Source organism: Ceratotherium simum, chromosome 11 (genome assembly GCF_057802395.1).
Source record: "Ceratotherium simum simum isolate JZ-2026a chromosome 11, ASM5780239v1, whole genome shotgun sequence".
In the NCBI taxonomy this organism is placed as follows: domain Eukaryota; kingdom Metazoa; phylum Chordata; class Mammalia; order Perissodactyla; family Rhinocerotidae; genus Ceratotherium; species Ceratotherium simum.
Window position 1 is genome coordinate 17,331,308 of NC_141910.1, and position 13,097 is coordinate 17,344,404.

Here is a 13,097-nt window from a genome sequence, read left to right on the forward strand (position 1 = left end):
ACATGTGCTCTCATTTAATCCTCATATGAAACCCTACAAAGTCGATATTCTTGTTCCATTTTACAGATGAGAAAACTGAGACTCAGATTAGGAATTTGTCCAAGGTCATACTTGCCCTGTGATTCTAAATTCAGTGCTTTAATCTCTTTTGTTTAAAGTCAGTGGAATAACATTATCTAGGTGACATTTCAGACATCATCAAGTCTTCAGGGGAGAGGGAGACAGGTGGGAAGCTGCCCAGTCTCTGCTCACAGGCCATCCTCCACCCTTTACTTCTCAAGTCCCCTCTCCAGATTTGCTAGAAAACCTCAGGACACTGGGTTGGTTTGGGGAAGTGACAATCGAGGGATTAGCGGTCACCTCCTTTCTAACCTCTTCCCTCCTTCATCATCGCTCAGACACTCCTGGGTTCAGGAGGACCAGAGCCCCTCCCCACCCCGCCTCCAGTCCGGCCCAGGCCACCAGGAGCCCCGCCCCGCCCCCTCCTCCCCTCTTCCCGCTGGCCCCATCCACCCAGCACTGGTACCTGCTTCCCAGGGTCTCGGTTGCAGGAGCATCCCCATCCCCGACAGGAGAGGGAAGGAGAGCTGGGCAAAGTGTCTTTTAGTGGAAGAATTGAACCACAAAATAGGGAGGAAATACCTTTCTTTCGGAGCTTGGGGGTTTTCCTCCTGAAGTTCCAGCAAAAGAGCAATGCCAAAGCAGGAAAGCCACAGCCCAGTTCCCACTGCGGCATCCTGGGAATATGAAGCATGGCGGGGGCCGCGGAGTCGCAGCCTCTGCCGGGCCAGCCTCAGGCCTTTCCTTCTCCCCAAGCTGGAAGAACCATCCTCTCTCGCTTCCAGATCAGCACATGGTTGTAAATACTGCTCATGTCCTGACTCTGGCACGGAAACCATGGGATCTGTCGGCACCTGCCCCTGGCCCTCCCTTCCTCCTTCCCACACCACTTCCCCTCCCCACTCACCTTTACACACAGGACTCTTGGCTTTTAAAGAGTGAACATAAAGCTGTCAGGGCCCGCAATAAAAATAAGTGCCTCCTTTTACTTAGCAGCTAATTGTCAACTGCCATTCAAGGGATACCATGGAGGTGGATTAAAAAAATAAAAAATAAATCCCACACACAAGCCCTTACCAGCATTGCTCCATATATCAAAGCGTCTGGCAGGAACACAGGATTTCACTTAGCGTTGATGAAGCCAGCCCACCCTTCCCTGGAAATGCTTTCAGAGTTGCACGTGGCTCAGTGAAGCCTTCAGAGAGAATGATCTTGGAGGTGGGTAGTTGGATAAAACAAGATGATATCCCTCTCCCATTGAGAAGACTTAGCAAATAGTGCAGCAACCGTACCGGACATACCCAGGAGACTTGAAATGGACTCTCAGCATCACGGGGGATAGTCAGAAGCAGGGAAGGATTGCCAGGAAGGGCCCTGGGCAGTGTGATGCTGCCAACCAAGTGTCCATCCGTCCATTCATTCATAGGCCAGGAATCAAGGACTCATCTTTGACACCAGATTCTCCTTCCATGTTGAATTCCCTGTCCTGGCATGTTACCTCCCAAACATTGCACAAACCAGTTTACTTCTCTCCACCTCCACCACCCTGTTCAAGCCACCTTAGGATGAAAACTGACATCTTTAAGAAGGCTGACTTCACTGTTATCACCTTCCTCTCACTGCAGAGCCTGTTCTCCTTTCTGTCACAGGACCTTTGCACATGCTATTCCTCTGATTGAGACACTGTTCCTCTTCTCCCTTCTCTGCCTAGTTAGCCTCTACTGGCCCTTCAGATTTAAGCTTAATCATCACTAATTCAGGGAAGTCTTCCCTGAACTTCCTGACAAAGACTTTTTTTTCCCCTACATGGCATCATGTGTTTTTTCTTCACGGTACTTTTCACAGTTGTAATTTTATAGTTCTCCTTGGGAATTTTTATTAATTTTTGTGTCTTCTACTAGAATGTGAGCTCCTTGAGAGGAAGGACTTTGTCTTTTTTTTCTCTTCTCTCTCTCTCTTTCTCACTATTGTACTCCCAGTGCTAGCACAGTGCTTGGCACATGGCACATGCTCAAGAAATATTTGCTGTATAAATGAATAAATAAGTATCTGTCTGGCGTTAGGATCTTGGGGAAGGAAAGATGAAGGAATTAATGGAAATAAGTAAAAATTATCCTCTTAATGTCCAGTTTAGCAAGCAAGAAAGAGCCAGACACATGGAATAACAATGAATCACAGAGACAGCACACTCCCACAGGCTAACCCATACTGTGGATTGTGAAATCACACTCTGAAGGATGCAGAGAACTTAAGAAATGAGAGGAAGAAACCCAAGGCATATAACAATTCAATATTTATACACTCTATGCCTAGTATTGGCAAACACACAAAGATGTTTAAAACATGGGACGTGCCCCAGGGCCTTACACTCTGGTTGGGCCAAGAAGAGCTATGCACAATGTAGTGCAGTATCTACGGCCTGAGAAAAATCTCAGATGGCCAGCCTCCAGAAGAAGAGGGCAAGGCAGGAACTGACTGAGCAACAATTTGCAATGTGAACTGTCTGCTTCCTGGGCATGGGACAGAGATCAGGCTTCAATGTGGGGCTCCAGGGAAGGCAGAGCCTCTTACTAAAAGGAGGGGGTGGTTTGGAGAAAATGGGCAGCTGTGAGCCTGGGAACAGGTCACCAGAATTCAAGATGTGATCGCCTCTCTTCTCTTTCTCCCACTTAAATTGGGAAAACCTGGGATTGCATCCAGACCTTCTGGCAAAAAGTTAATCTAACCTTTCCAGCCAGGCCCTTAGGAGAGAGTAGTGAAAAAAAAAGATAAATTGGCTGGCTAGGAAGGAAAAGGCTGAAATACCAAGTTGTACCAAGGTACTGCTCTCCAAGGTGTGATATTGTGATTTATAATAAGAAATATATATTTGGCCTTCCACTCATTTCCTCGCACAGCGCTCCTAAAACTGTTGGAATTTCCTGTGATGAGAGCGATAAAGGTGTCTTCTGTTATGTTAAAGAGGTGACTTTTGGAAAGCACCTAAGGAAGGGGGCTGGTTGCCAGTGGAACTAACCATGTGATTATCGGGTTGGAACTTTCAGTCCCACCCCGACCTCCAGGGAGGGGAGAGGGGCTGGAGATTGAGTTCAATCACCAATGGCCAATGATTTAATCAGTCATATCTACACGATGAAGCCTCTGTAAAAACTCAAAAGGACGGAGTTCAGAGAGCTTCTGGGTTGGTGCACATGTAGAAACGCCAGGAGAGTGGTGCCTGGAGAGGGCCTGGAAGCTCTGCACCCTTTCCCCATACCTTGCCCTATGTATCTCTTCCATCTGGCTCTTCCTGAGTTATATCCTTTTATAATAACCAGTAATCTAGTATGTAAACTGGTTTCCTCAGTTCTGTGAGCCGCTCTAGCAAATTATTCGAACCCAGAGAGGTGGTCGTTGGAACCTCCAATCTATAGCCAGCCGGTCAAAAGCACAGGTGATAATCTGGACTTGAGACTGGCATCTGAAGTGTGTGTGTGGTTGGGAGCAGTCTTGTAGGACTTAGGCCTTAACCTGTGGAATCTGATGCTGTCTCTGGGTAGATAGTGTCAGAATTGAGTTAAATTGTAGGACACCGAGTTGATGTCTGAAAATCCCCCCCCACACACACACACTTTGGAATTGGTCCCAGAATCAGACAAGGAGAGAGAAATGTTCAGAGCCAGCTACGAGGCAGGAGGAGCCAAGGGGAAGAAGTTGGGTGTGCTGTGGGAACCACGTGGGTCATCTCTCCCGTCAAGGGAGAAAAGGAGGTGGAAAGGGGACTGGGGCAGGAAGAGGACTTAGCATTGCAGAATTGTCACTAGAGTGACTTCTAAAACTTAAAGTTGGGATTTATTACCTGGGGCGTACAGATGGACTGCAGAGGTCTGAAAAGATTTTACAGTTGAATGTGAAATAGTTTCACTTAGACACTTTTCTGGGCAGAGTTTCCATAGCTTTTATCAGATTCTCTAAGGGATCTGTGATCCATAAAGAGCTTCATCAAAGATCACCATTAACACACTTGGAGGGAGATCATTCTAGAAGGAGCAACCCACTTATTGAATAATTTCTCACATAAGTTGATCATCATTTAATAAAGAAGAAAGTGTAGGGGAGTAGAACACAGTTCTTCCATGGGGAGAGGAGGCCATTCCTTATCCTACTCATTTAATAAATATTTATTGAGCACCTACTATGTCAGGCATGGTTTGGATGCTGGGATACAGCACTGAACAAAATAGAAAAAAAATTCCTGCCAAGTAGATTTCACTCTAGTGTGAGGAGCTTTTACTCTAATAAGGGGAGACCAACTATGAACAAATGAGTAAAATATTTAGCATGTTAGAAGGGAGTAAGTGCTAAGGAAAAAAATGAATCAGGAAAGACGGATGGAGGGTTGGGTGGGGAAAGAGTTCACTGTTAAATGAGATGATCAGGGGAAGGCTCACTGAGGAGCTGTTTGAGAAAAGTCCTGAAGAAAGCAGGGGACCAAGCCTTGCAGCTTCCCAGGGAAACAGGATTGCAGGTGGAGGAAACAGTAAGTGCAAGGGCCCTGAGGCAGAAATGTGCCCAGGATGTTTGGGGAAGAGCAAGGAGTGAAAAGAGCATGGGAGAGGGTTCTGGAAAACAAAGTCAGAGAGGTAATGGGGGGGGGCAGATTCTGCACTGTAAGCCATTATACGGCTTTTGACTTTTCCTCTGAGAGAGAAAGGAAGCTCTTGGATAGTGTTGAGCAGAGAAGAGTTTTGATACGACAGGCTTAATGGGCTCACTCTGGTTGCTCTGTTGAAAACAGACTGTGAGAAGGCAAGGATGAAAGGCTGGAGATGAGTTTGGAGACCACTGCTGTAATCCAGACAAGACGGCACCTCAGCCAGGATGGCAGTAGTGAAGGTGGTGAGAAGGGAGTAGGTTCTGGGTGGGAAAAGCCATAGTTTCACGAAGGGCTGGAAAGAGGCAGCAGCAACATATCTCAGTGACTTCACAATGTTTGAGGGGGCCTGCCCTGCCCATCCAGCAGGCCCCAGGAGAGGCACTTGACAGCGGGATCACGCTGCAGCGAGAGAGAGCCGCCCGCAGAGGCAGGAGCCCTGGGCCCCTCAGACTAATCGTTTACTTCCTCAGGACCAAAGCTTACTGACCCACAAACAGGAAGAACAAATGTCTGTCCTGCCCCGCGGCCTCAGACTGGACTCTCTGCCATCTTCAAATGCCTTCTTATCCTGAGATATATGATTCTGGTTCAATAAGAGGCTTTAAAAACAACTGAAATGCCACAGCAGAGCCAAGCCCTGTTACTCGAGTAAATAGTGCTGCACTCTCATTTCTCCTCCCTTGGACTTTCCCCTGACCGCAGGACTTATGCTCAACTTGCTTCTCAGGGCGGTGGCCTTGAGGTGGGGCGAAGGAGAAATCCTCGTATGGATTATGACAGAGTGCAGCAGCTCACCACGGCAAGGCTGAGCCGAGCACCCCACGGGGCACAGATGCTGGTCACAGCGCGTCGACAGCATTTTGACTCAGAGCAGGTGCCTAATTAGGCAATATCCACTATCCTTTTCAGTGCAGACAGCCCGAAGCGCTGGACCAGGGAAACAGAACATGTCAACGTGGCTCACAACCTCCTAATCCAGGGCAATAGGGGACGTTGCAGCTAAGATTATCCAGGTTGTACAGCATCTAATAGGGCTTTGATAAATAAAAACCTCATCTCAGCCTGATTAGCATCATAAAAACTGTGTTTAGGAATGGGGAAGCAGTTAGTGAAACCATGCTACTCTTTTTTCTAACAGAATGCAGCTGTTCAAGATGACTGTAGCAGTCGCTCTTGAGTTTGGATGTTCCATCCAGGTCACTTCTTTTCTCGAAACCCCCACTAGGTAGGTCATAGGCCACAGGACTGCCTCCGTGCCCCAGATCCTGGGTCCGCAGGTGGACTCCTGACCCGGCTGAGCCGGGTGGACCCTCATTCTCAGGAGTGTGGAATGAGTGCAGCCTCCGCTGGCACTAGAGAGAGAAGTATAGGAAAGCTGGGGCTGGCACAGCAATATTGGAACAGGCGTGAGTACGAGAGGGCTGCTGACCGGAAGAAAACAGGCCGGCACGTAGAGAGAAGCAGAACAAGAAGCCACGTGGCCCCAGAGAAACCAACGGGATAAGCTCAATGCTGACGGTCCATTCTTGGCCCCAATATCTTGAGTCTTCTTGGTGGTTGTGCCCTTCGTTTCTTTGAGTAGCTGCTGTCCCTACCCAGTAAATCCCTCCTTGTTGCTTAACATCTTTGGATGCAGTTTCTATTTCTTGTCACCAAAAAATCTCTGAAATGTATCAATTAAGATTACATAGCAATTAAATTATACAGAGGTTAAGATATTTTATAGCTTAAGCTAAAACATAAAATGCATTAAATTGTATATATCCTATGCTTGTCATTCTGAGAAAAAAAGGAATGTATATATGAACACTAGCTGGAAGGAAAACATAAAAATATCTCTGGTGGTTTTAGGGGTCATTATTTTCCTATATTTTTTCAAATTTCCACAAAATTGCTTTCATAATTCTTGAAAGAAACTGTTGGGCAATCAAAAAAATATTTAATATTTGATCTATAAAGCCCCTCCTAAATGATTTCCAAAATAACAGGCAGCATAGTTGATAAATAATTGTCTATTATACAGTTATCCTGGGGTTGACACAAATAAGTGTGTTCCTAAAACGTTGGAGGAAAATGGCCACTTGAGATCTCATCCATGTCAGTTCTTCCATATTTTTATGAAAGGAAAACACACATACTGGATTCACATGTTTGTTAATTTCAGACTTTTTTTCACATCAGTTTTTCCCAGGCAGGGCCCTCCTCTACTCTGGACACAGCCCCAGAGTTCCCAGAGAGCTCAAACGCTTGATCATGTAACCTAGAAAAGTGTTCACCCCGAATTCACCAAGAACCTGCGAGACTTCAGACACAATTCCTGAACCCTGCCCCAGTCTGACCACCCAACTCTGGACAGCAGCTTTACCTTCCTGTGCTGATCAGCCTAACCCAGCTCTCAGCATAGCTCTGGCCATTAACCGTCTCAGGTCCCACAACCCCCATAACTGGACCAACTCATGCTGCTGCAGAACGTTAGTACTGCCAGGGACTGGGGTCAGGTGGTCCCACCCATTCATTTTACAGAGGAGAGCACTGCGGCCCAAAGAGGGGAAGACTGCTTCAGAGCATCACACACATTTGCTTTGAGTGCCAAGGGCTTTCAGTCCTTCCAGCTAATCTAGAATTAACTCCTTGAGATGACCGAGGGAGGGAAGCTAGAGGCTTTGCAATGAGCATGGCTTCACAGGTGTCCTCTGGTCTCCCTTGAACACTGTTCAAGGAGGGATCATATCTGGAGCTACTTCCTCCCCGTCCCTGAGATGTCACAGACACCTGTCCAGGAAAGCCTGCAGAGGTCCTTACCTCCAGAGGGCGCTCCAGCGACTCTCCTAAGGAATTTAACCCACTCCTCCATCTCCGCCTGGGAGCTGGCCATGAGGACATAGGAGTCCTGTCCCGCACGACTCTGGTCCCATGAAGCTGGAGGAAGAAGTAACACTAATGAAGGTCTTAAAGTGGTAAGGGGCTGGAGCAAGGGAAGGTGAAGGGAAGCCGAACCTGAATTGCTTCCTTGGTTCAGTTAAACAACCAGTCAAACAACACAAAAGCATTGTCTACTTATCCTCAGTGGAAGTGAATATCTATGCACCCTTATGGTTTTTGCCGAAGCTCTAAATCTATAGAAAAACCACGGACCACGGTGGTTTACAATTGGGATGACTTGGGCTGAGATCTGCTCCCATGGAGGACAGAAGCCATTTCCTACCAAAAAGGAAGAGGAAGTTCAAGGGCCAGTGTCAGTATTAGAGGAGACAGGATCAGCCCATACAAGTTTGAGACTTCAGTCCATCATGGCGATCACAGATACTTTCCTAAGCCACCCCTGAGCTGTGGGGTGGGAAAGGGAACCACAACTCAGGAGGGAGGGACAATGAGCACATGTGTGCCTTTCTCAGAAAATTGGTGCTTCCTGTTCAGGATTACTGCTCTCCTGCCTGCACAAGACATTGCAAATGATAGGTTCTCAATACATAGTTGATGGGCAAATGAAGTTTGTTGGGACTTCTTTACCATTTTCACTTTAAACCCAAGATTACAGATAGACGTGTGTAGTGTCTCCTGGGTTGGTGTTACCAAATGGACAAAAGGGTGGAGGAAATGACAAGGGGACAGAGGAGATTGAGAGAAAGGATGAGAGAAAGTGACAAAAAGAGAAAAATAGGGAGAGAGAAGAGAGGGAGAAAGAGAGCACCAAGCATGGGTCTTAGAAAGGACGAGAAATTAATAGCGAACTCTTTCAAATACAGGATACTATTAAATTTCAAAGTGTCTTTATAGACATCAACCCATTCTTCTCACAATGTCAGGGCATTTCCCTCAAAAAGAGCCTGTTCTAACACCCAGGTCGTGCCCAAACCTGTATTTTCTTGCAGGACAACAAAAGACTTTCAAATTCCCTTTGGTTCTGGTCCCTTGAACTTATCTTAATATCGCTGAGCCTCACCTTCTTTTACACTTTGGGATGAGCTGATTCTGAATCCATCTTATCATTGGGTCACTAGCTCTTCTGACCAGAAAGGTCAGTCCATGGAAGCCCTGGCCAGTCAGGAACATCCTGAGAGCTGGGTATTTCCAGAAGTGAAATGGGAAGTAAAAAGTGCTCAGGGCAGAACTAAAGAATCCCATAGGAGTCACAATATCTCTTTGACATGGAATAGGGCTCTAGTATCATTTCCACTCTACAGATAATGGAACTGAAGCCCAGAGAGGCAAAGGGACCTGCCCATTGATACCAAGTAAGTTACCGCCAAACTCAGGGCAAGGCCACTGGTCGTACTCCCAGTAGTTTCCACTAGCCCATACTGCTTTAAATTTGACCTTGGCCAAAATGTATCTGGCATCCTCCCCCACCATGCCTATACTTCAGTGTACCGTGTTATTAAGAACATGCCTTTTCAGTTTACCCTGATGCCTGGGAAATCCTTTAGTTCCATCATGGCAACTCCATTGAGAAACATCCAGCTCTCCGGATGTTCCTGAATGGCCCGGGCTTCCATGGACTTACGCTTCTCGTCAGAGGAGCTGATGAGCTGCTGACAAGATGAATTCAAAATCAGGTCATCCCAAAGGGTAAAGATGATGAGGCTCGGTGATATTAAGATAGGTTCAAGAAACCAGAACCAAAAGGAATTTGAAAATCTTTTGTTGCCCTACCAAAAAAAAAAAAAAAAAAAATTGTTGCCCTAATGTTTGGGCCCTTGGGGTGCTAGGACAGGCTGTCTTGGAGGGAAACTGCCTGACTAATACAAAGCCCATGAATAGCAACTCTGCCCTCAGGCACATACTTTCTCTGACTTAAACAGTCTATTTGACATGGGTCACCTATTGGGCTGTTTCCCTTATCAGAAAGGAACCTCCTTCTTTTCTTCCGCTGCCTAAGGAACTCCTATCCATTCTCTAAAACCTCGCTCAAATGTCATCTTCTCTAAGGACCCTTTCTTAACATCTCCTCCTCCCACTCTAAATTGAGTGAGGAGTCCTATTCTAAATCCCTTAACATCCTATCCTTACCTCTATCACAGAAGTAGCTAAGTTATCCTGAACATTGGTTTCCTTATCATTAAAACTGAGGTAATTGCTTAATATGTCCAAAACTGAAGCCCTGATCTTCCACCCAAAACTTGCTACCTGCAGAAATCTCAGCAAATCCATCTTTCCCATTGTTTAGGTGAGAACCTTGACTTTTCTTTCCAATCCATCAGCAAATGAAGTCCTCTCTACCTTCAAACTGTGTCCATAAATTGAATGTTTCTCACTCCCTTCATTGTTGATGATCTCTCACTCGGATTACTGCATCGCCTCCTCACGGGTCTCCCTGCTCTGCCCTTGCTCCTTTATATTCTCAACTCAAAAGAGTTTTCAAACATAAGTCAGATCATGTTACTTCTTTGTTCAAAACCTCCCAATGGCTTCCCATCCTTCTAGCATAAAAACTAAACTTTTTCAATTGCCTACAAGTGCCTGTAAAATCTGTGCCCACCCGAACCAAATCTCTTACTCTTCCCCCTGTCATCACTCCTCTGTAACCACAGTGGCCTCCTTGATATTTCCTGAACAGGTGAAGTAGGCTCAGAGACTTTGCACCGGCTTTTCCCGTTCCTGGAATATTCCTCCTCCAGATGTACATGCGGCTCACTCCTTCAGATCTTTGCTCAAAGGTCACCTTCTCACGATGCCTACTCTGCCCCCTCTATTTAAAATGACAAAGCAACCATGGCCATCCCCACCTCAATCAGTGCTTTCTCTCTTTCTTTGCTTTAATTTCTTCCACAGTACTTATCCCAACATAAAAACTATACAATTTCCCCATTTATTTGGTTTGTTTTCAGTCTCCCCAGCATTAGACTGTAACCTGCATGCAGGCTGTTTTGTTCTTTGCTGAATTCCCAGTTCCTAAAATAGCACCCAGCTCATAGTAGGTGCTCAGTAAATTTGTTGTGACCTCTCATAAGGCAGTATGAGAATTAAATGCAACATATGCCACAGAAGGACTAACCCCCCATCTCCGATGACTCCCTTTGGGTGAGAGGAGAACAGAGAGTTATTCTGCTGGAAGTAAGTAGGGAGGAGGAAGCTCATCCTACATTTTTGCCTGCCCCAAATAAAGAAAAACATAGCATAACTACAATGAAAGTCTTCTCTGTGGCCTTTGTGCAACTAACACTGGTGATCATGGAGAGAGGGCCCTGATTAGGATGGCCGTTTTTAAGCCAGCATTGGCCCCTGAGAACCATCTTGCACAGAAGGCTGACCAAAAAAGGAACTGAAAATTCTCTACATCATAACACAAAGGGTGTCTCACTGTAGGTTGAGTAGAGCCTTGGGAATGGTGGTGCCTTCAAGAAAATGGCTCCTACCTTACCGTTGCTTTAGAGTTGTTGTTTGTCCTTGTGTGTGTGTGTGTGTGTGTGTGCGCGCGCGCAACTGTCCAAGAATTCCCTCAGCAGCCAGCAGACCGCTGCAAGTACGAGTGATAATGAGATAACAAACCTTCATCCGCCCCAGCACAGCAATCTTCAAGGGCCCCGGACTTTGGGTGCAAAGCCCACAGTGAATTTGCAGCTGGAGCTCTCAATAGGGTTCCCTCAGACTGAAAATTCAGGCTTTGGGACATGTCTTACCATGTATGGTTGCGTCCCATGAACTGTGCTGAGAAAGGGGTCCTAAGACTAGAAGAAACCTTGTGGGCAAGTGGTGGGGTCTTCCCAGCGAAAGGAAGCTCTCTCTCTTGAGCAGGAGAGAGGTGGAGAGACTTTCAGATAAAAAAGCAAAGGAGTGCCCACAAAGGCGGCCACCCGGGTAGAGCTGAACTTTAAAAAAAAGTTTTCCTTTGTTTTCTATAAATAGTCATAGCCAGTTTTATAATTAGTTTCTACATTATAATTTCCTGTAGTTATCCCCAAAATATCAAACCCTTACATGGCACTAACTATACATGAGGCAGGGTAGCAAGTGTGTCATATATATTTCTTTATTTAACCCTCACTGCCATCATCATCGTCCTCATTTCACGGGGAGAAATTAAGTAACTTGATCACAGTCACGCAAAGCGTAAGTGGCAGGGTCAGGATTCGGCCCCGGGCAGGCTGGCTCCAGACCGGGCACGCATAACCTCTCTGCTATGCTGCCTTCTCCAGTAAGTTTCTCACACACATAGCTGCCTTGCGTGAGTCATAAGGATGGAGTTAGGGAAAGGGGCCCTCGGGGTACCTGTGGCCTCCCCTGCTGTGTCAGCATGGCAGCGGCAGCCTGGCTGCACAGCCGGACCAGCAGTCCTGGGGTGTCGGGCGGGGCTGGGGCTGGTAAAGGAGCAAGAGACAAGGAGAAGCAGCCTCAGCGTGAGAGCCTCGCACAGACGCAAACAGACTCCCCGGAGACAGAGCCAGACAAACTCCCCTTGCTCCAAGTGCGTTAGAGGAAGGGAACTCTTGACGGGGAAGAGGCACCCTCCAGTGTGCTGCTCGCATGCGCAAGAGGCGACTTACAGCAACCGACACGTGCTGAGTGCTCAGTAAATTGGAGCTGTCATTTCTCATTGGGTCACCCCGAACCATATGAGACCGCTGACTTTCCACCATTTTCGAGCTACCAAAATGGCAATTTCACATGGTTCCATTTATATTTTCACTGTTAATTTTAATGCCCCACTTACCTTCAAAACTGAGCTCCTTTTAGTGAGCAGGGAAGGTACACTTTCCAGATAAATGTCCCCAGTGCCTAGTGGAATACCCGGCACTAAGCCTGCACTCATGAAAGGCTTATGGAGTTGAACCAAATGTACACCCACTTAGTCCACTTGATGCTGGTTAATGAACTAGGATAGGCTCATCAACTATATGCAGAACTACTATGCATGCTTACTAGGTTGGTTGGTTAGCTGACTGACAGACTCGCTGAATTTAGCCTTGAATTCTAGGATCCAGAAGTAAGATGGGAATGTAATGCACCTCTGTCCCACCCTTTGTCACCTACCTGGAATGACTTCAAAGACAAACTTCCCTGCTTCTTCTGGGTTTGTGGCGATCTCCTTGATTGTACTTCCTGGTAGATACATGCAACCCTGAAAGAGCAAAAGTCAGGCCTTTAAGATAAGCAGCAATTCTGTCATCTGTGAACTAAAATGAAGTTGGAGGACAGATAGGATAATGATGGATGGGGCAGGGCATGGCAAGGAACATGGAAAGCTGGCATCTCAGTTTTGAATGGGGCTCTTCTGCTATTCAGGCCTCAGTCAAATTAAGTGGTAGCTATCTGAGAGCAGGCTAGGTGCCTAGAGAGAACAGGACAAGGTCCTGAGAGGAGAATGAGCTGAGAGGGGGCCATCACCAACACTTGCCTCTTCCCACTTTTCCAAGGAGGTGATTTCCTGGCCAAACCAGACACCTGATTTTTGTGACAGCAA

At 46.7% G+C, this 13,097-nt stretch overlaps 1 protein-coding gene across 2 annotated transcripts in view; it reads right to left on the reverse strand.

The window, feature by feature from the left end:
- Positions 1–13,097, reverse strand: part of ARHGAP25 (Rho GTPase activating protein 25) — an 87,825-nt gene that overhangs the window by 27,347 nt on the left and 47,381 nt on the right. For both annotated transcript variants that reach the window (XM_004435597.2, XM_087436642.1), the window contains exons 3-4: positions 12,668–12,755; positions 7,499–7,615 (exon numbers count right to left, since the gene is read on the reverse strand). In XM_004435597.2, coding sequence (XP_004435654.2) covers positions 7,499–7,615; positions 12,668–12,755 — 205 coding nt within the window. The remainder of the gene's footprint in view (positions 1–7,498; positions 7,616–12,667; positions 12,756–13,097) is intronic.